Raw genomic sequence first — 24288 nt, 5'->3', positions numbered from 1 at the left:
TCAATTTCAATTGACTTTACTGTAATAAATCTACTGCGCGCCACTTCCGACTGGTGTAACCTCCAATATAACTCGGCCAACACCTTCCGACTGGATGTCCACCTTCTGCTGAGCTTCCAATTCATCAGCACAAACATTCTTCAGAGTGGCAAGGAACTCATCAACGCCCCCTCCCACGCCGAAGTAGACCTTCTTAGCAGCCACCAAAGCTCGAGTCTTGCTTGAAGCGGTGCTAGAGCGACGCAGTAGCGCCAGAAGAGTTTCGGAAAACGCAACCAGTGATAGAGGGGAGTAGATCGTCTCGCTGGCAAGAACCAAGGTTTGACAATCGTCCCCACTTCCGAAAGGCGAAGAAAACACAAGCTCCACGAATTCAGGGGACCAGGCACCAGAAATGAAGCTCAGGGAAATACCCCGCCGCGTAAGGTCAGCCTTGAAGGTATCCAGTAGCTCGGGCGTGATATCCAGTTCTTCATCCTGGGTCGTATTAGCCGGGAGAGCACCATCCTGGCTTTCAACTACCGATGTAGCATCCTGCGACTGGGTAATAATATGCCAGGTCAAAATGAGATTAGGCAGTGTGACGAGACGCAGGACGGAGTCATTGTAGTCTGCGAATGTGAAATGGGTTTTCCGAGTTGGAGTCCCGTTCTCCACTGCCTCTGTCTGGCTCAATGCATGCGCGAATAGAGCCAGTGATGGGACTGCAGTTCCTGCACCAAGCTGCGTGCAGGGGTATTGGCGTCAGCTATGCGGTCCACAGTCAAAGGTCACGGTAAGATGTTGATGCAGGGATGTACGAACCTCGATGGTATGGGTAGTAGTGGTAGTAGTTTGTGATACTGGGGACTCGGTGGTCGCGTTTTCACTTGTGACTAGTTTTGCTAGGTCCAGAGCACACTCCCACGTCTTGAAACCGCCTTCGTAGAAATTGGGCTTCAAGTCGCCTTCTTCCAGGCCGGAGATGAGTTCCTCGTTGTCGTGTCCTTCGTTATCTTCGGCCATCAATTGAGTGCGGATATCGAATATTTCCCGACGGGCGATGACTATCTGTGTGCCGCCGATTTCTAGTCGGTTATAATATATTTGCGACGGCAGAATGGAGAGCTGTTTGACAATTAGACTTGATCCAGAAGTGATAGATAGTATTTCGAAGACGAGAACGCGGGATGTGAATCCGAAACATCAAGAACAAAATAGCTTAAAATTACACTCAGTCACAGAGACCATTTCAGATTCCACAACAGAGTAAATTGCAAAAAGCGATACAAGATACAAATTTCTCGAAAAGACTTACCCATTCATCCATGTCATGCTTGTTGGCCTTCACCAACTCAGGAAGAGAATTGCCTGCCCCTTGTCCAGCGGCAGCAGGAACAAATGGAGACTCATTATTAACTTCAGTATCATCGATGTCGATATCATCTCCAGCAAAGCCGAAGCTAAACGCCATTCTCAAAGCTGGTTCAGAATGAGCGCTGTCCCGGGACGATTGGAGCGGACTGGTGGCGGAAGAGGCCGTTCTCAGAAGACTGGTACAATTCCTGGTGCCAGAAGTCTAATTCAACACCTTTTCGAGACGTTCCGATGTCAAAAAAGCCGTGAGTCTATCTATTCTGGGATTCTCGTTGCCGCATACCAAAAATTGCGGCGGGCGGAAATGATGACTAATCTTCACCCACTTGCCCGATTGGGCATGCAAAAAACTATCTACAGCTACGGGGTATTTGGGACCTTGGAATATTGTGCTTCAACTAATATTTGACCAGTTCCGTATCTGGAATATATCCGTTAGTCTGGTCCATTCGTGTTCTCGGAGCAAGGGGAGATTACTAGCTTCAAGGCCGAACCGCCTCATCTCGTCTCAATTCGGTATAGTAGCTTGATACTACTAGTACTGTTCCATGGAAGAATATTTTAAGCAATGCAACCTAAATATTGGAAATACTAATCTAGAACGGCTGTCAAGGAAGGAAATATGACTCATCAATATAAAACTGGGGTAGCAGCCTGGAATTTGAAGTTCAAGTTCTTCATTCTTCCTAATTCTTATCCTCGATACCATACATATCTCGTATCGTGCTGCATGATCCTGTGAGACAAACTCCATAACCAACTTGAAAACAGAATGAAGAAAAAAAGATGACAAATCCTCACCCACTCATTACCCCATACCCGGTCGGAGGACCTGTGAACATAAACTACAATTTCCCTCCATCATGCCATCACTGCCATACATTACTCCGCGAAATCAATGCCCTGAAGGCAAACGTCGCGGCCATCGAGCAGAGACCTCCCGAAGTGAGCAAAGAGGATTTTACCAAATTCAGACATGCGATAGAAAACAGATCCAGGGCATTCGAGAAGCACATTCTAGGGCACCTTATCAGTTTCAGTAAATTGATAGATGGACATATAAGGAATCTGATGAAGGAGCGGGACAGTCTCAATAGTCATGCGGAGGAGGAGGAGATGCGCTCTCTGAATGAGAAACTTGATGATTTTTTCAAAGCGATGGGGGTTATGGATCGGGTGGTTCAGAAAATTGTTGCTGGGTGGATTAGAGAAAGGGGAGCTGACAGCTGAATGGTTCAAGTTTGAAGGGAACCAATGGCTTTTATGAATGCTTGAAGTTCGAATTGGGTATGCCATTGCTTATGGCTAATGTGGTATGGTATAATGATGAGCGTTTCGCCTTGGCTCTTTCTTCCAGGCTTGATGCAGGTGCTCTCTGAGAACGGCAGGGGAAGATGGATTGTTCAAATACTAGACTGTGAATATAGCGAGCCCCAAGGGTTCTAATTTGTATATATCAACTTGAACTTTGAATACTATGCTATCCGTTTAGCTAATACCTATTTTACCAAAATTTTCAGTAAAAGTCTAAACCACAATAGCACTACCCAAATCATTAAGCATCGAATCCCCAAAACGTTTCAATCCCCTCAACCATTTCTTTAAAGAATTCACATGTCTCCTAGTAGTATCACCTTGATACCGATCATACCCAAACCCATCAGAACCAACCCTCTTCAGTGCCAACCTCCGGCATTTATGAGACTGCACATAAACCGTCCGCGACTCATACAACCCCCACAATTCCCCAACAGCCCTCTCAACATCTCTAACCCCAAACCCAGCCACGCAAAACGCAGCCGCAAGATACCTTACCGGTTTCAAATAATACAGCACCGCATGTCCATCCTCACCAGGAGGAATACCCAGCAACCCCGATCAATAATAATAGAATAAATGCGTTGGAATCCCTCCCGACTAAAAAGAACACCCAGATGCGCAAGTGATCCTTCACGCCATACTTCAATCGGTGGTAGATAATCGATACCTAGTATCTTGACGTATTGATTTACTCGGGTATGGAGGTCTAGACGTGTGCATAGGATGTGTCGAAGGTTTTTGCTTTCTCGTGAGGACATGGTTCCTGCGTGGAAGTTGGATATTAGGTTTATTAGAGCTGTTGAGTCGTGGGTGGTGTTTTCGTCTTTGTATGGTCTGGAGGGGCGCATGTAGGCTTTTATGGCGCGCTCTGTGCTTGTTGTTGTGAGGAGGTGGTGGCCTTTTTGGCAGAGGGTGTTTATTAGTGCGGGTTGAGTGTGCATGGTGATAGTAGTAGTAGTAGTAGTAGTAGTAGTAGTAGTGGTGGTGGTGGTAGCCATGGAAGATCGGTCGAAACAATGTATGGTAATAGAAGTGAGAAGTTTAACTAAATACCAAGTTGTGTTTGAGATCATTAAGGTACTCTCAATGGATTATACTAGTCCTTTTCGGGAACTGTGAAGTTGTTGGTCTGCGGGACGGGTATGCTACATCCATGGATCTGCCTCGACTCCAGATTTGTAGTTTGCATGGCGCTGCTACTAGGTAAGATACTTTACACCACAGCTGATCACATAATTGTCTCCCAAGCGACAAGACTAATCATGGAGGCTCTGCTACGCCAAAATATTCTACACAGGAAAAATATTTGAAGAGTAAACGGGGTATCAAAACAACACCCCTCAAGGAAAATCGTCTATTATCTAATTTCGTCACAATGCATGCAAAAGGCAAATGCAATAAACCGCATCATTTAAGACCGGCCATACCCATAAAAAAAACAAAACAACCCGAACATTTTAAGCACTGCCATTCTTACCAGAAGCAGCAAGTTCCAAAGCCTTAAGCACATCATCCTTAAGATCCTCCGAATCCTCAATACCACAGCTCATGCGAACAAGATCATCATAAACACCCGCAGCCTCACGCTGATCCTTAGGGATACCAGCATGAGTCATGCTAGAAGGAACCTCACACAAAGACTCAACACCACCAAGACTCTCAGCCAGAGTGAAAATCTTAGTGTACTTGCAGAAGTTGTGCGCTGCGGCCTGACCGCCCTTGATGCGGAAACTGAGCATGCCGCCGCCCATACCGTCGCGGTGCTGCTTGAGTGCGATAGCGCGGTGAGGGTGCGAGTCGATGCCTGGGTAGTTGACGGAAATGACATGCTGGGATGCTTCGAGGGCCTCGGCGATGGTGGTGGCGTTTTTGGTGGCTTCGCGGGCGCGGAGGTGCAGGGTCTTTAGACCACGGTGCGCGAGCCAGCAGTCGAATGGCGAGGGACGGCGCCGATGGCGTTTTGGAGGAAGGTGAGACGCTCGTTTAGGGATTCGGAGTTGAAGGCGGCAACGCCCATGAGGACATCCTGGAGAATGTTAGTTAAAAGGATTCAAAGTGGTTGGAATTGAGGAAGAACTAACAGAGTGGCCGTTGATGTACTTGGTCACGGAGTGGACGACAATGTCGGCACCGTGGTCGAGCGGGTTCTGGACGTAGGGGCTCATGAAGGTGTTGTCGACGACGACGAGAATGCCATGGCGGTGGGCGATCTCGGCAACGGCTTGGATATCGACCAGGCCGAGGGTGGGGTTGGAGGGGGTCTCGATCCAGATGAGCTTAGTCTCATTGGGACGGATGAGGTCCTCAACGTGAAGCTCAATGGTAGGAGAGAAGGTCACATGAACGCCGTGGGCGGCGGCGACCTTAGTGAAGTAGCGGTGGGTACCACCGTAGACATCGGAGACCGAGACAACGTGAGATCCCGCGGCCAGGGATTGCAGGACAACAGCAGTAGTGGCAGAGCCAGAGGAGAATGCAAGGGCGTACTTGGCGTTCTCGAGAGCGGCAATCGATTGCTCAAAGTTGTCGCTGTGAAGAAGTTAGTTATTTGGTACTGCTGTAGGGTGGGATTTACATGAAATAAATGACTGACCGGTTGGGGTTGGAGCTACGAGTGTACTCGTAGAGACCGACAGGGCTACCGACGCTAGTCTGAGCGAAGGTGGTGGACAGAGAGATCTGTTTGCCTCATTGTTAGTGAAAGTGGTTGGATCAAGGGAGAGCGCATAACATACGGGAGCGATGACCGCACCAGTCACAGGGTCGTGAGGCGCACCGGCGTGGACGGCCAATGTTCCAAAGCGACGCTCGGTGGTGTGAGTGTTTTCAGTAGATCCCATGTTGACGGATGTGTGTGTTGCAATTAATGCAATTGTAAGAGAAGTAGAAGTCGAAGAAAAAGCAAAGAGGCGAGTTTAAAAGAAAGGCTTGCTTGGAGAGCTGTATGTCGTGATTGATGTAGGATAAGATGAGATTTACCGCCTTTGGACAAGGTAACTCAAAAGGTTGAAAGGGTTTTTGATTAGCAAGCACCGAAACGTGGGAGGCGTTGGAGTGGCCGGATTGGATTGAAACAATGCTTTGTTGGGCCCTGTTTGGGAAGGTCACAAAAAAGTTTGAAAGCTCTAACTATGGAACTGAATCCAGTGGACTCAGTGGACTGTCACTAATTTTTCTTACGTTGCCTGCAGCAAACTCAGGTGGGTTGTGATCGATCGTCTCATTGTGAGTGGTCGTGAGATGCAGATTACTCCACAATTGGCCTCTTTTGGCCGGATGGAGCCGCGACCGCCTTGTCGGCGAAAAGTCTGCTTTGCCCGATCACTCGGAGTCTTCGGCGTAATTGGTCATACTAAACAGTTTCGGATTAACAATCATGATACTAGTATTACTAGTGTTAATATTATCAATATACCTATATCCAGGGATGTAGCTTGAGTCACATTGATGCGAGAATCTTCTTCTAACTCTATTGGCTAAACGCTATTTTTAAAAATTTCGATCTCGACTGTGGTATGCGCACTGTACCCGATCCGGAACTTGCCACCGGAGCCGAGGCAAGTTGGGATAGGGTTCCCAGCATTCACCATATCTGTTCTATATGCAAGACTGCTAATTATTGGGGAGAGTGGAAGGGGATGGCAATATTAAGAAGGAACCACGAATCGGCATCGCAATAAAGAAGGATAGCTAGGAAGGCGAGGCATTGGCATGTATACTAGGTAGTACTAGTTAGTAGAAGACGTAGTCATGTCTGCAACACTATATCAAAGTCACTCCAGGGACATTCAAGTTCCAATACCATGGGGTGAATTAAACGATACCGATACTTTGCAATTTTCCAATGATTGGGGAAGTATCAGAACCCACCCTTCATCCTCATGAAGGCTACACCAAAGTGGACAAGATGGGCCAGTCTGTTCGTTTGCATCTCACCTTGGCATCCAGAGCAAAGCGAGACCGGGATATCAGGGTTGGTGATTATTCAATGAGAAAAGACGCGCATAGATATCCTTTTCCCAGAGATCAAGGATATGGTTTCTTCTCCTTTCCTCGAAAGATCTCCCGCCCCACAACGGGAGGATTGTGGGGAGCCGAGATCTGCATGTCGGCTCTCCGCCCAGGGCGACGACGCGTCGTAGCCCACCCAGCTTTCCAGTCAACAAATCTTTCCATTTTACCGTCATCTAAAATCGCTTGGCAAAGTAACAAAGGCCCATAACCTAAATCCTGGGATATACACCACCCGGAAGCAAATATTTGCCACATGGCCGATCAACTTCATATCGCCAGCCTCGGAAGCTCCTTTGCCGCTGGCCCTGGCATCCTACCCCCAAGATGAGCCTCCTGCAGCCCGGCGTTCCACTAAGAATTACCCCCCCTCCTAGCAGGTGCATTGAGCGCCAAGCTCACTGATTTGACCTCATCTGGAGCGACACTGCTCAATATCACAACGGAACAACAATCCGCCCCATTCTCAAAGACCACGTTCGCGCCACAAATATCGAAAATACCCAACGACGTGGATATTATTACTATAACAGCCGGAGGAAATGACCTTGGCTATATTGGCGAAGTTCTCAAGGATACATGGGATAATACCTTGGTGGGAAAAACCATGAATTTCTTTATATGTGCTATCAACGCCATCAAGGCCATCGTCACTCGGGCCTTTAGAACCCCCAAGCATGAACCGGCAGCGAGTACCATTTCAAGCGAAGAATTTATCGACCGTATGGGCGGCGTTATCGATGAAATACACCAGAAAACTCCTAACGCTCATATCTTTCTCGTGGAGTATCTGGCTCTCTTCGGCACTGAGACAACGCCCGGACGGGATGTCGCGTTTGGCCAAGAAAGAATTGATCATCACCGCAATACTGCTTCTGGACTACAATTCGCTTACGAGAAAGTGGCCTCCAGTCGATCTGAATGGTGTACCAGAGTGCCAATGCACACTATCAGTCAAAATCATGCACTTGGTAGCCAGGAGCCTTGGGTAGAAGGGCTTAGTATGCGGTTGCTGTTCCAACGTGGTCCGATGTTTCATCCAAATCTGAAAGGGATGGAAGCTGTAGCTAGTGAGCTAGTGAAAATGATCAAAAAAGATAATTGATGATGATCTGGGAGTGGGGGAAATTTGCTATTATCTTTTTCTTATTATTCCCTTTCTCTTGCTTTCATCATGAATCACTCCTTGAAGTGCTAGCCAGTCTATGTTCTGACGAGCATGTCTGCCGGCTTACATACAGTTAAATCAACAAGGTGTTTTGAGGATACACCGCATTAAAAGAGTGGTAAGCAATTTCCAATAAAATATTCTTGTCTTTGTTGGTATGGTGTCGTTGTGTCCTGATGATATGCTGCAAGACCTGCAGCCAAAGAACAATGGCTAGAGTTAGTATAGACTCTAGGGCTTGCATAATATACTAGGTTGCAATATATGCTGAGATTGGATGAAACAGGGCATTGTTGGTCATACTTGAACGTTCTATATATTTCTCTATTCAGCTACTAGTATATCTGGCCAATGCTAGTACGACCGGTGGACGTGAAGAGTAGGACTCCCTGTCTCCTCGGGCGCACTTATTGTGACTTGTTTGTGGCTAGTAGCCGGGTAGGTGCCTCCCGGGTTCCAAGGTTAGACATAGGTTACGGCTGCTTTAGTGTCACGCGATAGGGGTGGGAAGGGTGGATTGGAATTCTAGTACGACTGCCACACTGATTTTTCAAGCTGAGCGAGAAAAATAATATCGGATCACAAACCCACTTGCCCAGGTTTGAAATCGCTAGATTGCTTTATATCTCCGGACTACCTTTCAGGAGCCTTATCAACGTGTGAATTATAATAACTAACTTAGGATGCATAGTGGCATATTAAATGTGTCACAGACTTGGGAGTACTAGGTCCCGGGTAGAGCGACACCCCCTTTGGATAGAGCGACACCAATGGGATCAAGGTCACTGGTCCGCTTATACCTCTGCTACTAAATTTGCATACACAAATTTATCACGACAGATACGATTGCTCTATCACAAATCGCAAGTAACTTCCCGACGTGACACTGTCCATCCGATAAGACACATAAGCAAGAAATGCCAAATTCGTTAGCAGGCTAGTTAACATCCTAAAATAAGATGTATAAAAAGGCCTCGGTCTGGGTTTTGTTGATGATTAATTTTGAACAGCGCATATTCAGATAAACTCGGACACTATTTCGTAACATGCTGCTCACGCACGCCGTCCTCCAAATTCTGTCAATCAATGCTATATTAGTCGCAGCCCTTCCCCGGACAGAACCTGCCGGCGTTCAAGGTTGGAGTTCTTCCGATCAAAGGAACAAAAATGCAATTTCTCTTTTTAACAGGGCTTATATCAGCTTCGCTAGCATGTCGGAGCACCTTTGAGGCCGCTCTATCACCGGATCTATCCGCGGACGATCATCCTGTTCCCGTTATATCGGATGGAAGAGACGCAAATAAATCTGATGGAATATTAGGAATCAACAAAATATACCGCGGCGTACCTTTACCCTTCATACCCAAGCGTCCTAGAACCAATAAAAAAGCGCTAATTATAAACAGTCTTGTTCCGCAGGACGTCAGCAAAAATGCAGTTTTTCAATCAACGGATACCGCTACTGGACAAAATGTGACGAGAACCACCAAGTGAGCCTATCGCCCCTATTGCTAAATTATGGCTGAACAATTACATTACAGTGCACTCAGAATAGTAATCCATGTACTTGGTCTGATTCTACTCGTACTTCTGTTTGCACTTAGGTAGGAATCTTATCAGCTTGGCCGTGGACGAAATCAAATTTTTGTTTATTTTATTATAACGTATTCCGGACACCAGAGCATGTCAAGATAAGCCCAGCCCCTGTATTTGTACCTGAAATTGTTTTCTTTGAGAAATGGGAATCACTTTGTCGAGAGTGGTAACTATACTAGGGCCAGATGACGGCTCGGTAGTTAAGTTAGATAAAAACTCGATGTTGTGCTGAAACTGGCTTTGAATTGATCATAACCCCAATCAAATGACTAAGGGCAAATTAACTTCATTAATTACAAGTCCCCGTCGTCCTCATCGGGCAGCCGGAAATCCTTTGCTGCCTCGTCCATCTCAGCCTTGTATTTTTCTAATTCCGGGTTATGGGTTGGAGCCGGAATGCCGGTGCAACAACCTATGAATATTTCCTAAGGTAAAGGTAAATGAATGCTGCCGCAATAGAGTCACAGCGAGGGATAAAGAGGTTCAAATAACATACCACCTTTTGACCGATAAGTTGCTCCAAAATCCATTTAATAGGTCTTTCGTCCCGGCTACCCCTCGGGGCCGCCTCCATCTGGTTCACTTCGGGTCCAGCAAGATCTACATATGATTCGTATAAAACTGGCATGTTCCCCATTTCATCGGACCCAAAGATTTTTGTTGGATCTATTGCACGTTTATCGCTTTTTTTATAGGCCTTCCGGCAATAGATTAACACTGGTAGCGATGTCAATTTATCGGAATGTTTCCGAGATGACAGAATCTCTCCTACAAGATCAGATATTAATGAACCGTGAACTCAAAGCCAGATATAAATATGGCGCAAATGAAACTGGGAGAACATACTATACCAATATACTACATTTTCGATACTTGCCCGGTCGGCTAGATCAACCATAATAATAGCGGCATCACTATCATGGATCCATTGAGCCCTCTCCTGAGCAGTAGTAGTATGGGATCCAGATATATCCCATATATTGAGAAAGAAAGTACCAATAGTCTATCACGAATATGTTAGAGCGGACTGGCACCTAGTAGAATGATGCTTTAGATTAAGCAAATGAAACATACAGTTGGAAAGTAGTACCCGCGACGCTTGTAGCCAATTTCGGCGGTCGCGGTGGCCCTGGCAGGTAATTCCGGGCCAATAAGTTCAGATACCCAGGTTGTCTTAAATATATGGTCAGCTATTTTGATATGAACAAGAAAATGTTTCTTACCTTCCCAACACCTGCATCACCCACAAGTGCTAGTTTGATCTCTTTCTTGGAATTCCACACTTCGTCGGAGGGCGCCATGATTCAAGAGAGTAGAACTAGAGTAGAACGAGAATCAGAAATTTTATGTGGAAGAATGGCGCTGGCGCATTCTAGTGGGAGTGGGTGTGAACTCAAGAGGATGGAACTCAGGTGAGCGACTGGATGCTTCAAATACTCCAGTCCTGAATTATGTATGGGTTGCCAAAGAGCGAGTGGGGGCCAACGGAAAGGAGGGAGTGGGGGCGAGTGGCGAGTCAGGCCACGGCACGCAATTATTTTTGGGCTTTTGGATTGTACTTTTTCAAGGCTATTATTTCAATTTTTCTTTTGAGAGACTATTTACTACACATGTGACACTATGAAGGGAATATCTAGATATTATTTGATTGAATGATTGGGTCACGTTTATGGCAGCCGATAGCGTCCAGGGCGGACTAAACTAAGGATTCTACACACATCGCCGCTCTCTCTATCTCTCTAAGTATTACTGTTTTTGCTGCTTAAATACGTCTCAGTTAAATATATACAATTAAGTATAGTGGTGCTCTTAGGCGAGTGATTTTTGAGGACCGAAAATGTAGTATGGTTTAACTTTGGTTGAAAGTTATGGTCCTGGCAGCTCAAAACTACCCCGACCATTAACCTGCACTTTTCAAGAAAAATGTCTGCAAACATGAAGTGGTAATTTGGTATTTTTGTAGTGAATATCTTGTTAATGAAATGAAATGAACAAACAATGGGAGTGCAGTCTTAAAACCCTACCTAGGTAGGCTATATTTGTACGTTTGTATTCACGTTTTCTTGTCACTTAGGCCACTGGGACCGTTGACCTTGTCTGGGCGCAGTTCCTTGGGAAGCAGCTTCATCATTCTTTCATCACTGTAGTAGTTGTTCATATACAATGCTATATATATCTTTGAGTTAGTCAGAGTAATAAAGTGACTACTGAGACCACAAACTTACCTCGAGTGATGATTGCAAAAGTATCACAGTTCCTATGATTGTTTTTCACTTCTCGAGATTTTCCACTTTTATCAATGCTACAAGTTACTTTTGATCTCGTCCTGAAATTTTTGCATTAAAGTGGGAGGGAACAGGTTAAAAGGGAACCAGTTAAAGTGAGGGAATCTAGATTGCCGAACTTCATGGCTTCAATGCAGTTATTACCAATTAGGCCCATTAATCCTCAATCCATAGCCTCATCATAAACATAACGATCTATGATTCTAACGTTTGGCTTCACTTTCGTGAGGCAGATGTATAAGGGGAGAGGCTCTCAGTAGTTAATAGATGTCAGTGTATGCAGTGACTATCACGTGCAGCGACATGGGCAATGTAAGAATCACTGTAACGAATTAGCTGTCTCATATATGCGCCCGGCTCACCTGTATCATTCCTCAGCCTCATTTCCCCCACGGAAATCACTGCCCCTTGGTTACCACCTAGATCCTATTCTTGATTATCCAATGAATATCCCATTCAATCCGCTTCAAATAAAATACATAACCCAACTCGCAACCAAGCCAAGACATACCAAACCTTGCGGCTATTGAAAACAACAGAGTCCAAGAATGGAGTCTTCGAAATCGTCGAATTCTGGGACGAAGATATCCCAGAATACGCCATCCTTTCACATACCTGGGTCAAAGGGCAAGAAGTGAGCCTTCAAGAGATGAGCGGACCCGACGCAAAGAGGAAAGAAGGGTACAAGAAAATCGAACGATGCTGCGAGATGGCAAAGGCCGAAGGTCTGGATTATGCTTGGGTGGATACTTGCTGCATCGACAAGACCAGCAGTGCAGAGCTTTCAGAAGCCATCAACTCGATGTACTACTGGTACGAGCAAGCCGCTGTCTGTTATGCTTTTCTCGCTGATGTACCGACCGAGAAGCCCTTTGAGAAGAGCAGATGGTTTAGTCGGGGTGGACGCTTCAAGAATTGCTCGCTCCGTCAAAAGTGGTGTTTTTCGACGAGAATTGGACGATGCTAGAACTCACAGCCGACCGTCAAAAAGTGGTCGCAGAGTCTACGGGTATACCTGTTGATATTCTCCTTCATGAAAAGGATCTTGATGAATTCAGTATCGCGCAACGAATGTCCTGGGCATCAGGGCGACAAACCTCCAGGATTGAGGATCGCGCTTATTCTCTAATGGGATTGTTTGGGATTAACATGCCTTTGGTCTACGGAGAAAAAGAAATAGCTTTCATCCGTCTTCAGCAGGAAATTATGAAGATTTCGAATGACCACAGTATTTTCGCTTGGCGATCAAAGAGTAGTATTGATGGCTTTCCCACTTCTCCTGCAGCCTTTGCCAACTCCCATAATATCGTCCAGGCGAACCCGCTCGGATCTCTTGATGACCCCTTTACTGTGGATAATCGAGGGGTCCATCTATATGCTCGCTTTATGGGTATAGGGCGAAAAGGACTGGGAATGGTAATTCTCAACTGCAAAGAAATCTACAGCGCTGAATACATTGCTATCTTTGCCCGGGATATTTTATTCTCAATAAAGCGGTTTGAAAGGGTTTGGACGGATGAACTGGAGAGGATTGATCTGGCAAATTTTGAATCATCTGAACGCCCGTTTCGAGATATTTGTCTTCAGGTCCGTCGCGCGACGCGGATACGAAAACGACAGGGAGAACACGATGTCGTCATATCAAAGGATGACATTTACACAGAGAATTCGTTGAGAGACATCATGAGAAACAATAATTCAAAACAGCTCTCAGATGCAGCAGCACATGGACGTCATGATCTCGTATGGTTACTTCTGACACGGAGTGACGTTTGGGCCGACCTAAGAGAAAGACATGTTGACCCAACGCCATTAATGTTGGCATCCGGGGGTGGGCACGAATCTACCATGAGACTGCTGATTGAAAATGGGGCAGATACAAAGGGCGGTGCGCCAGGTTGGATAGGCGTTGATGATAGCACACCACTCATATGTGCCTCTAAAAATGGACATTACTCGAGTGTCAAACTACTTCTTGATTATGGAGCAGGAATCGACTTCAGAAGCAGCGGTAAAACAGCATTGGAGTACGCTGTTGAGGTGAGACATGTGTCCATAGTCAGGCTACTCATTCGGGGAGACGCGGAAGTCTCTGAACCCTGGGAGAGGCTTGGTGGTGGTTTATTTAAATGGGCTTCTCGAGAGGGATATGCAATTATCACTGAGGTGCTACTTGATAACAATTGGGACGTGGATTACAAGTCTGGACGTTTTTTTAGAACGCCGCTGTTCGATGCTGCTGGATACGGTCGTGAACAGGCAGTCGGACTGCTACTTGACAGGGGGGCGGATATAGAAGCCAAGGATTCAGAAGGGAAGACACCACTTTTTCTGGCTGCCAAGCATGGTCACGAACATATCGTCAACCTGCTTCTTGAGAGAGGGGCGAATATCAACGTGAAAGATGAAACGGGGCAGACGCCGTCAACTTTGGCGGCTCGTTTTGATCAAATGACGATTGCTAAGCTACTTGAGCCTAAAGCATAGTCATTTTCTGCAACATTGTACGTGGAGAATACTAGGATCTACTACACACAAGATGCAGTGATATTTTGAATTAATTTTGCGCCGTTGGTCTCCGCTCAACCGCCGACATGGGTATCTAATTTTGATGAAAGAAATGTAAAGTGCCCGCGCATCCCACAAGTAGCAACACAGATATGTGAAAAATGATATGCCCGGGTGGCCCTTCCTCACCACCAGGTAATGGGACCCAAACCAGCCATTTGCATCGAGCCCTGAAAATTGATTAGCACGTGAAGGCAGAATACAAGAATGATGCTAGTTTCAGTTTCCGTCTGGTGAAAACATACAATAATGGAATAAGGTGACTTTCGCTCTGATGTAGCACCGTCCGCCAGCTCGGGAGCATTGGGGATCTGATCGTGCCATTCTTCCGCTTCGACGCGGAATCGGACGACTTCGCCGACATCGAAGTAGAAGCTTGAGCCTTCTTCGTTCTCCCAGATCCATACTTGATCCACATAATCACTGGATTGAATTAGTAATGCGTTGAGGCGGAGATTCTAGTTGGATCCTAGATCGGTAATTGGGGAATCAACTCACAATCTGGCGCCCGGCATAAGAAGCTCCGGTGGAATCAAGATATCGTTAAAGAACTCGACGGCAACTGCAAATGTAAATGAATTGGTTAGTCCAGGCTCAAAAAAAATTAGTTTGTGACAATGATCGTTCATACTCTTAATACCGTGCTCGGTTCCACTGGAGATCTTGCCCATCACGATTTCGCCCTTGAAAGGCCGGAAGACAATCACTCGGAATTTCACTATCAAGAGGTTAGCCGCCGTCACCAGAACAAATAAATCTAGAAGGGGCTCAAAGTACCATTTACATTCACCAGACCAGTTCCATGACCAATCAAGCCATCTGAAGACTCCAAAAGATCATAGAAGCTAACACATAGACCGATTTTTTGAATTACCTAGGAGCGGAGTCAGTACAATCCGGAAAAGCGGAAATTGACCGAATTGACCCAGACTGGGTACGTACTTTGTTGGCATATTTCTCATTAATATTGTCCTCAATAGCCACAGCACTGAGCTTCGAAAAGTCTTCAGGTGAGATCTGGATCAGATCGGAGATGGTGGTCTAGTGCAGCAGTCAGTGAAAAGATATCCCGTTTTCAGCCGCGTCCTCAACATACAAGGATAAACATGATTGCAGCGACCCAGCGGAACAAAAGGGATCCTTATAAAACGACCAAGGATATGCGAGTGTGGAAGAGATCCAAATGAAATATCAAACCAAGGCCGTGCGCGATGCCCTCTTGCACAGAGAATCGGAGAACCAAAAAGCCTGTCGCCAATCAAGCCGGTGGATCCTCTTCCATCACGTGACCCGGAGCTGTCAGAAAGAGCGAAAGCTAAGAAAACTTCAAGCGCAACTCCGATTCAAGCTTTTTTTTGGAGCTGCTTTTTTTTTTCGGCGCGTGATGGTGTAAATCGATCTCACGGTGGGGCTCTCCGAGGGATCATGAGTTCCCAGGGATTTTCGTTCCCCCCGCCACCACCTCCTCCGCCAGTTCCCCAGGCTTCTTCCACTTCTTCCTCCGCCTATCCAGCGCCGCCGCATGGTCAACACTGGAATGCTCGTGGCGGACGAGGACGTGGAAGAGGCCAGGGAAATCGTGGCCGAGGAGGAAATCACTCGAATGGGAACCGCCAGCAATACCAGAATCAGAACCAGAACAACCACAGCAACATCAACAGCAACAACAATACACCGGGCTACAACTACGCGCCTGCGAACTACGGCTATCCATCTCAACCAGTCTCGGCGACGTCGTACATGGCCCCGCCCCTCCCTCACACTCACACCCAGTCAAATTTTCAGCATCCTCAAAATACACCTACCTATCAACCTCCGCAAACCTTTCATCAACCCGCTGGATCGGCCTATCAACCTCTCTCCCACTACAATGCGACTCCCGGTCTTACGCCCTCCGCATCCTACCCTCCGCAATCTACACAACCATACCCGTCAAATGTCCCCCATCAACATGCGCCGCAGAATGGTCCCATAGTCATGGGGTCGCCCTGGGGATCTGATGTACCACCCGCTACCCCGGCACCATACGGAGGAGCGACACCCAACCATGGACATGGACATGCACACACACACGGACACGGACGAGGATCATGGCCTTCCCACCAACCCAACAACCACAATAATCACAACCCGAAACCAAGACCACCCCATAAACGCGACCATTCCGCCGCATTTAATAAACCCCAATCCACCGCCCCCCGAACCCCCGCCGCACCCGCAGTCCCAAGTTTCGGCAACCCATTGCCCTGCAAACCCCCACCAGTCGCAGACCTAAACGCAAACACGACTCGGAAACCAAAAAAGCGCAAGCGGAAACATAACCAGCTCGGTCTAACCCCCAAGACAGAAGACCACGAGTCCAGCGAGGACGAAGAAGACGTGGATGAAGAGTCAAAGTTAGCGCAAGGCGGCTGCGGCTCGGAATCTGCACCGCTCCAATTCTCCTATAAAGGTCGAACGGCTACTTTGCAATCATCCGCTGATATCGCGGCGTGGATTGCGGAGCGGCGGAAGAAATTCCCCACTGCAGAACGGGTCGAGGAGAAGAAGAAGGTTGCACAGGAAGCTAAGGATGCGCGTGAAGCAGTCCGGCGCGAGAAAATGAATGAAAGGGCGAAAATGAATGGGAAGCCTGCAGCCGCAGCGGGGCCAAGCGATAATAACAAAGACAACAAAGAAAAGTCAAAGGGAGCGTCAAAACCTACCAGCGATAATCCAAATGCGGACCCGGCATTAAATGCCGCGATGAAAGCGCAGCGAAAGGCCGACAAGATCAGGCGCAATTTGGACCGGGAACAAAAGCGCTTTGCTAAAGCCGAAGCTGAAGCCGAAGCTGCTCGGCTCAAGGTCGCCGCTCTACAGAAACAGCTGGGATCGGATCAAAATCCCATGCAGAAGGACGTCGGTGGCAACGAGGAGACTGGGGCTGATAGTCTTGTTGGTGGTGTCGCCGAACCGAATGTTGCGCTACTGCCCGAGACAAAACTGCCCGAGACAAAGACGCCAGCTGAAGTCCCGGATCCCATGACCATCGATACGACGAACAAGCCTTCAGAGCCGGGGGCTTTGACCGCTGCCGCTAAACCTGTTCCTGCGGAGGCGGACATGGGGACGACTATTGACGTGGCGGATCAGGTGGACGGACCCATGGATCTCTTGCCCGAGGCTGAGGCTGAGAGACATGTTAGCGGCGATTGGACCTCATCTAGTGGTTCTGACTCGGGCTTAGACTCTGATAGTGATAGTGGGGGTGATAGTGACAGTGACAGCGACAGCGCCAGCGAGAGCGGGAGTGACGGCGACTCGGCTCCCGAACAAGCGAGCAGCCGACGACAGGGACCCGAGAAGGTTCTCCCGCCGCCTCGCGAAGGCAAGAAGCAATTGTGCCGGCACTTTGCTCGCAATGGGAAATGCAATCGCGGAGATCAATGCAGTTTCTCCCATGACGTGGGCGAACGACGAAAAGCGAAGCCGGAAAAGAGGGAGAAGGGGCGCAAGGGACTTCTGTCTGCTGTGAGTAATAGTAATTCGGGCTGCATGAGCTGCATGAGCACCAACACCAACATCCCCGGACCCCGCCGGGACTCCTCCACTCTACTCTACATTTCGAACGATTTACTACGAACGATATACTAACTCGTACTCTGTACAGCTACTGGACCGGCAAAAAGAAGACGAGGATCGGCGGGCAATGGAAGTCATTGCCTGGATGGGCCAAAATGGTCTTTTGGAAGAGCCGAAAGGTTCGACCTCAGAGACTGGAAGTGGAAGTGGCAGTGGAACTGCAACTGGGACCATTGGGACAGACGCCCCGCAATCGGATATCCCTATCTAGCGCACCATCAAGCGCAATGCGATATGCATCTTGTAGTAATTGTTGAGGATGATTCCACGTTTTCTTTTTTTTTTTCTTGAGCTTCCCCATTTGTACGACATGGAACCCCTGCTGAAAAGAAGGGGTGAAATAAAAACAAAAATAAAACAACCCAAAAGGAAGCAAAAAGGGGGAAGAGGAGGGATGGGGAAGGGAAAGCAGTCCAAATGCCAACTGGGCCGTCCCGCGTGGCGGGTGAGCCCCAAAATGATAAACATTCAGATGCGCATCCTCATTTCGAAGATTTCAAGTTCGGGAGTGGCGGTAGTGCTCCGTACCAGTAGTCAGAACTCAGTACACCGGAGTAGACTCGGGGATAAACAACCAACACCAGCTAGCAAGAAAAGCACTAAGAATAGGATGCTCCATAAACGAAGAACGGAGCAGGGTCAACAAGAGAAAACCGTCCCTTAGTCCCTCCCTTAGTCCCCTACGTCGTTCATAAAAATAGGCCCTAATATTTCCCCCGTTGTTTTTCCGGGCAAAGTCTCCTCTCCCCACATGATTTTGTGCCCGAAATGACTGCCTAGGCTAGATCCTACTGGACACTGTGGTTGTGGCACTAGGCTGCCAGGCACTAGCCAACTTGCAATCTCCTCTTTTCCTCTTTTCCCCCCCCACTTCATTAAGGTACTTTGCAAGCGAGGGCTCTAAGTGGCTGGCACCACCGCCAAGCAGCACCCCAGCCTCGATTTCGGACCAATGCGAGGCTCGTGGATACTCGTGGAAGGGCTCGTGGCGGCGATCCACGAGCAAAATTCACTTTCCCTTGGGTGAAGACTGGCCAGCCTCTTCCTGATATCCCCTAGCGTCCTCCCACAAAGGGATTAGCATGGCTTCCACTAGCTAAGCCTAGACTAAGACTAGACTAAGACAAGACTAGTCCAGGTGAAATCCAAGTGATTGCCAACCTGCTAGTGCCGGCGCCTTCCTAGCTCGGCACCAAAGGGAGGTCACTCGCCTGTTCGCTGTTAGTCTGTTATAATGATGGGATTTCCCTGGCCTTCCGGAGGGGGCGAAGCTACGCCTCTTTTTGCCCTCTTTTTGCCCATCTTTTTTGCCTTTCGCTTCGCTTCGCGCGTACACTCCTTTTTTAGATCATTATCTTGGACTAAAGTCCCTGCCTCTCCTTGACTCTTAACTTCCACTCTTTCGCTCTTTGAGATATCAATCCCTTGTACCTCTAAACCCACTCCTACTCCACCTACACCTAGTACTACTACTACCATCAACATGCGCTTCATTATCGTGACTTCGCTCCTCGCCGCTCTGGTTGCTGCCAAGAGCACCAACAATGACTTCAACAACCCTGCCGGTGGTTATACCTTCACTGCTGGTGATTCTACTACCGTGACCTGGGACCACAAGTCTGGCAGCACCATTTCCTTGCGTCTGCAGTCCGGCTCTGTCACCACCGCCACCTCCGGAACTGCCATTGCCTGTAAGTCAAAGTCTCCGAGTCTGAGTCCGAGATTCATATGCGAGTGATGTTATTTCCCCCTCCGGGTCGATATATCATAATGCCTCCGAACCTCAACCCTTAAACGGAAAAGTGACCCGTCGGAACTAACATGCGCCTCACAGCCAACATCGACAACACCGGCTCCTTCACCTGGACCGTCCCCACCGACCTAGTCAAGGGCAAAGAATACACCATTGAAATCATCAATGACGAGAACACCGACGACTACAACTTCCTCCCCTACTTCACCGTCGTCGGTGCCACCGGCTCGGCATCCACTTCCACCGCTGCCCCAACAACCACCACCTCAGCCGAATCCACCAGCACCACCGAGGCATCAACTACCAGCACCACCGCCGAGGCCACCACCACCACTGAGGCCAGCACCACCACCGATGCCACTACTACCACCACTTCCAAGGCTGCCAAGACCACCGCCACTACCCTGACCAAGGCTTCCAGCTCTGCTGCCACTACTGCTACCACTTCATCCGAGACCCAGTCCAGCACTTCTGCTTCCAGCACCAGCGCCTCTTCTTCCGCTTCTGCTTCCTCAACCGCTGTGCCTAACGGTAACGGCGCTGGCGTTAACCGCGTTTCTGGCGCTATGTTGGCCCTGGTTGCTGGTGCTATTGCGATGATGTAAGGTGGTTGTTTACGAGGGTTATGGAAATGGATTAATTGGTTATTGGTTATTATATTTGCTATTTATTATTTTCTTCACGTCTTGTACAGCCCATGTCTTGATATCTTACCCTTTTTCTCTTTCTTTTTTAACTTATTCCCGGTCTGGCATTGCACAGAATTACGTCCGGTCGGTTTAATGTGTATGTGTTTTTATGTGTGTGGAGTGGATGTGGACCTTGATAACCTAACCTTCTTGTGAGGGATGGGAGGCTTTGAAATAAAATCAATATTACATCATATTACTACTATTACTACTATTACAACGAGTATTTTCTCAAAACTCCTCTGGCCTGCGAGTGTGTGGTGGTAGACTGAGTATTTTAAGTTGGCCCCCAACCCAACCCACACCCAGACTCACCCGTGAGAATAGTCAATTTCCCCGACTTTCCTTTCCGCCCCAAAACGGCGGTCTGGATTAATCCAAGTTCAAGTTCAGATACGAGTTTGATTAGACCCGCGATCAACGTGGGTCTCGGAAATGAGCTTGACTTATTGACCCTCATCGCGGCACTTTAATTGAATCGGAAGAAATTGTGTTGCGGAGTAGAGTACGGTACGGTACGGATCCAGCCCGCACCGATATCCACACAAAGAAAACGAAGAGGACAAAAGGGAAACCTGTCAAAATCCCTCAATGGCCTTCCATGGAACCAGGCACCAGACAGCACCGAAGCAGTCTCTAGCCTGCAATGCATGCATTCCCACCCTTTCAACCAATAGTCCGAACAGAGCAAGGGCGGGGAAATATGGGTAATGAGGATCAACATAAGTGGAGACTTAACGGTTTAGCGGGCAAGGAGTGTCGAAATTAGTAATCTCTACTCCGTACACCGCCGATAGTTATTACTTCTCTGCCTAGGCCTCCGATCTGAACCATCTCTCTCTTCGGCAGCCATTACTATTTAATTATAATCGTCTAAGTGGTCACCATTTAATTATACTGCCTAGGTCTATAGGCAATTGCTCAACCTGGTAGGGCTGCTTACGATACGATATAGGTGTATGGGATGATCATTATCGTATATCGTCCCATATTGTCGATATACCCTAGGGTGAGCGGGAGGCGGTTATAGGATAGGATGTATCAACGTGTCCGCTGTGGATTCTCGCACACGATACGAATACTCGATGGCTGTCTGTGTTTTTCTAACGGGTAGTTACATGAGGCATTTGATATCAAAGTCAAAACAATACAGTAGAATTCGAAAATAGTTGTAAACGAGCCGTTAATCGCCTGGTCCAGTCAGTTTATCTGTATTACATAGGGTTAAGCATCCCAACACGCCATCACGTAACCTGTCTCCCGAAATGTTATACCATCCGTCCTCTATAATCGAAAGCCGAGGCTCTCTCTATTATCATCTTGTACACGAGCGTACCTGTAAATCTGATTCAGCATGCTTAATGATAGGAATGCGGGTAGGGGAACTTACTCCAAAAGAAGTCGAAACATGTAAACCTCTATATCATCATTTCTAAGGGTCCGAGCTGCCCAAGACTGGCCCTCTTCACCGATGGATTTTGTGATCTCCTGACCTGTGGCATCTTCCTCGAAGAAACGAACTAGCTCAGCAAGTTCATTGCCATCCTTGTTGACCGGTACATAGTGAACCCATGGGATCAATACGTTTTCATGCCATTCACGGGAGAAAGTCATCTTGAATGGAACACCCTTGCTACGCAATAAGGCGTAGAACCTACCGCTGTATGCATGGCCATCCATATCCAGCAGATACCGGAATTTCCAGGCATTGCTCTGAGGTTCTGGTTCCACAACATCATCAAAGAACTCTCTTTCCTCATCGCAGTCTTGGTCGCAATCGATGATATCCGTGAAATGGACATTGAAGTACCCCTCTAGTTGGGACTTGTCCGCTTCCCGGACCTCCCAATTTGTATTGGTTTTCGAAGTACAAGCCGACTCAGTCTTCTGATGCAGGACATAATGAGGTGATTGCAGGTGGGCCATATTCCCAATGCTACGTTGACGTTGCAGGTTGTGCTAGCTGCTACTCTGACTGTGGCCCCCGGTGGTTCTCCCACGCCAATAGATCTGGGGCTTCTTCTCTTCCCATGGCACCGAGCTTTCTGGGTCAAAACTCGACATATCTCCATAATAAAAGGGCGAAGGAACACCAATGTCTTGGAATGAAGATGGATGGGACATGGAAAACATTGGGACAAGTTTGTTCGTCAACTTGAAAGAATTTGGGCGCTGAAAGACCCCAAGGCGATGTCTTAGTGACGGGCTACTGCAAATATCACTTGCCGCAGATTGATTGAATACGAAACCCAGAGGCTCCATAGCGTAAGCGGCTGTGTTGTCCGGTGCATTGCCATCTAGCGCCATAACAGGTGTGTCTGGTGGGCATGAAAGTCGCGAATAGAGCCATGTCTCTTGGAACTCAATGTTGTTCCACCTGCTTGTAGAAGCCGGTACTGGCGGCACTGGGTTATCCGTTTCCCCCGGTGAAAATAGGTTTGAAACGTCTGACTGGGATTTTAACCGGGATTGCGCCACTTGGCCCTCAAGGACGAATCTATGCAACTGTTCATGAGGAACTACGACACGCGGCTCGTCGTGAGCGTTGAATTGCAAGTTTATATCCGGTAACCACTGAGAGAACTTCTCGAGGATCTTTATTGTCGCATCTCTCTGGAATCCTCCCTGGCCCTTGCCGAAATCAAGGATTCTGCCTTCGCGGATGGCGATTCCCATGAGATAGGTGGTGTTTATCCGACCAAGGTCTTCTCGGACACGAGAGCGCATCACGCTAGGCGTAAGCCCCCAAAAAGGCAGCAGAGTATGGTATATCTTATCGAATTCGTCAATCAAAACGGTGTTGCGCGACGTTGCAAAGTGATACCATTCGTCAAAATGAGGAGGCGGAGACATCTTATATCGTCGTTGGTATTCTGTCAAGATTTGGATTGAATGGGAAAAGTTCTATACTATCCTGTAGCAATGCAAGCCTAGTGGATCGATTGCAAAGAAAAGGGAAAAAAAGGAAAGACATTCATCCCCAAGTACTCCTTTCTCCCGGATTCATTCCTATCATATTTGCTCCCCTAGATCGCGGTATCTGACTAGCTGGATTTAGCGCTTGTATTTCTGATTGTCTGTTGCCTGCCCGGACCAGGCTAAGTACCGAATCCGAACAAAATAAAGAATTATCACAATGTCTGTACAGCGCGACGCGGTCTTACGGTAAAAAAGACAATCCTCTATACCGCAGTATCGGCGGCAAATGAGATATTCAAATAGAAAGGGACTTAAAGCAACACAGACCATGATCCTAGACGACAATACAACATGAGTGGTCCGAAATGCAAAACTGAAGTGGAATGGGGGCTCGTACATGGCATTGTACTTGTACTCAAAGAACCCGATTCTCATCAAACAGCGCTCCAGCCATGGGTTTTGAGGAGGGAGAGGATCATCCTCCACGGTCTTTGTTTCTTGGACTGATGCTTGGACGTGATCGGAAGATTGTTCTGAGTCCATCGTGAATCTTAGAACGCTCTGTGGACTAGGGGAGGCTTGGAATAGAGGGTTGCTGGAATCGGAAGTATTTTTCAAAAAAAAAATTGAAATGGAGCTTTGGGAAGGAGTTGAAACTGGAGCGGGAGGCTACATTCACCAGGCTGAATTTCATTAGAAAGAGGGGCGTCGTTTTGGCAATTCTTAGCAATTAATGGGGCGGATCGAAGATCTGCGAACGCATGTCGAATCCCAGTGTGAGTAGCTAAGGTCGGCGGAGACTCAGGAGTAACCCTAGATCCACCACATCTTGGCATAGCCTTTGTGGGTATAGACTTAAGGATGTGGATATATCTCACCTAACCTTGGAAGATATTATATAAGAAAATTACTGACATAATTAGGATGTGGTGGTGCCAAGATGTGGTGGCTCTAGGGTCACCCAGACTCAAGGGTAGCCAGATTATTTAGTAATCTACC

At 47.7% G+C, this 24288-nt stretch overlaps 10 protein-coding genes across 10 annotated transcripts; 4 read left to right on the top strand and 6 right to left on the bottom strand.

The window, feature by feature from the left end:
• Nucleotides 1-30: 30 nt before the first annotated feature.
• Nucleotides 31-1453, bottom strand: N7509_007782 (protein-histidine N-methyltransferase; the record flags this gene model as incomplete). Its single annotated transcript, XM_056632419.1, has 3 exons — nt 31-723; nt 805-1107; nt 1298-1453. 3 exons carry the CDS (start codon nt 1451-1453, stop codon nt 31-33), a joined length of 1152 nt encoding a protein of 383 aa, XP_056487970.1.
• A 2680-nt stretch (nt 1454-4133) lies between these two features.
• Nucleotides 4134-5516, bottom strand: N7509_007781 (cystathionine gamma-lyase CYS3; the record flags this gene model as incomplete). Its single annotated transcript, XM_056632418.1, has 5 exons — nt 4134-4577; nt 4622-4702; nt 4758-5205; nt 5270-5355; nt 5412-5516. 5 exons carry the CDS (start codon nt 5514-5516, stop codon nt 4134-4136), a joined length of 1164 nt encoding a protein of 387 aa, XP_056487969.1.
• A 1427-nt stretch (nt 5517-6943) lies between these two features.
• On the top strand, nt 6944-7792 carry N7509_007780 (SGNH hydrolase-type esterase domain-containing protein; the record flags this gene model as incomplete). Its single annotated transcript, XM_056632417.1, has 2 exons — nt 6944-6998; nt 7065-7792. 2 exons carry the CDS (start codon nt 6944-6946, stop codon nt 7790-7792), a joined length of 783 nt encoding a protein of 260 aa, XP_056487968.1.
• A 1952-nt stretch (nt 7793-9744) lies between these two features.
• Nucleotides 9745-10752, bottom strand: N7509_007779 (uncharacterized protein; the record flags this gene model as incomplete). The annotated part of the gene is made up of 5 exons (XM_056632416.1): nt 9745-9876; nt 9948-10117; nt 10298-10454; nt 10526-10624; nt 10675-10752. The coding sequence occupies 5 exons, from the start codon at nt 10750-10752 to the stop codon at nt 9745-9747; spliced, it is 636 nt and encodes a 211-aa protein (XP_056487967.1).
• Nucleotides 10753-12385: 1633 nt separating this feature from the next.
• Nucleotides 12386-14223, top strand: N7509_007778 (ankyrin repeat domain-containing protein; the record flags this gene model as incomplete). The annotated part of the gene is made up of 2 exons (XM_056632415.1): nt 12386-12629; nt 12671-14223. The coding sequence occupies 2 exons, from the start codon at nt 12386-12388 to the stop codon at nt 14221-14223; spliced, it is 1797 nt and encodes a 598-aa protein (XP_056487966.1).
• Nucleotides 14224-14429: 206 nt separating this feature from the next.
• On the bottom strand, nt 14430-15412 carry N7509_007777 (DNA-directed RNA polymerase III subunit RPC25; the record flags this gene model as incomplete). The annotated part of the gene is made up of 7 exons (XM_056632414.1): nt 14430-14474; nt 14550-14727; nt 14803-14866; nt 14936-15022; nt 15082-15178; nt 15247-15345; nt 15401-15412. The coding sequence occupies 7 exons, from the start codon at nt 15410-15412 to the stop codon at nt 14430-14432; spliced, it is 582 nt and encodes a 193-aa protein (XP_056487965.1).
• A 317-nt stretch (nt 15413-15729) lies between these two features.
• Nucleotides 15730-18139, top strand: N7509_007776 (CCCH zinc finger protein; the record flags this gene model as incomplete). Its single annotated transcript, XM_056632413.1, has 2 exons — nt 15730-17817; nt 17957-18139. 2 exons carry the CDS (start codon nt 15730-15732, stop codon nt 18137-18139), a joined length of 2271 nt encoding a protein of 756 aa, XP_056487964.1.
• Nucleotides 18140-19411: 1272 nt separating this feature from the next.
• Nucleotides 19412-20286, top strand: N7509_007775 (GPI anchored serine-threonine rich family protein; the record flags this gene model as incomplete). The annotated part of the gene is made up of 2 exons (XM_056632412.1): nt 19412-19619; nt 19763-20286. The coding sequence occupies 2 exons, from the start codon at nt 19412-19414 to the stop codon at nt 20284-20286; spliced, it is 732 nt and encodes a 243-aa protein (XP_056487963.1).
• A 1368-nt stretch (nt 20287-21654) lies between these two features.
• On the bottom strand, nt 21655-22296 carry N7509_007774 (uncharacterized protein; the record flags this gene model as incomplete). The annotated part of the gene is made up of 2 exons (XM_056632411.1): nt 21655-21706; nt 21761-22296. 2 exons carry the CDS (start codon nt 22294-22296, stop codon nt 21655-21657), a joined length of 588 nt encoding a protein of 195 aa, XP_056487962.1.
• Nucleotides 22297-22329: 33 nt separating this feature from the next.
• On the bottom strand, nt 22330-23223 carry N7509_007773 (uncharacterized protein; the record flags this gene model as incomplete). The annotated part of the gene is made up of 1 exon (XM_056632410.1): nt 22330-23223. The coding sequence occupies one exon, from the start codon at nt 23221-23223 to the stop codon at nt 22330-22332; it is 894 nt and encodes a 297-aa protein (XP_056487961.1).
• Between the last annotated feature and the right edge of the window lie 1065 nt (nt 23224-24288).

Source organism: Penicillium cosmopolitanum, assembly GCF_028827165.1.
Source record: "Penicillium cosmopolitanum strain IBT 29677 chromosome Unknown utg000008l:1.0-4398992.0:1.0-4402845.0, whole genome shotgun sequence".
NCBI lineage: Eukaryota > Fungi > Ascomycota > Eurotiomycetes > Eurotiales > Aspergillaceae > Penicillium > Penicillium cosmopolitanum.
This window is presented reverse-complemented; position numbering and strand designations above follow the sequence as displayed.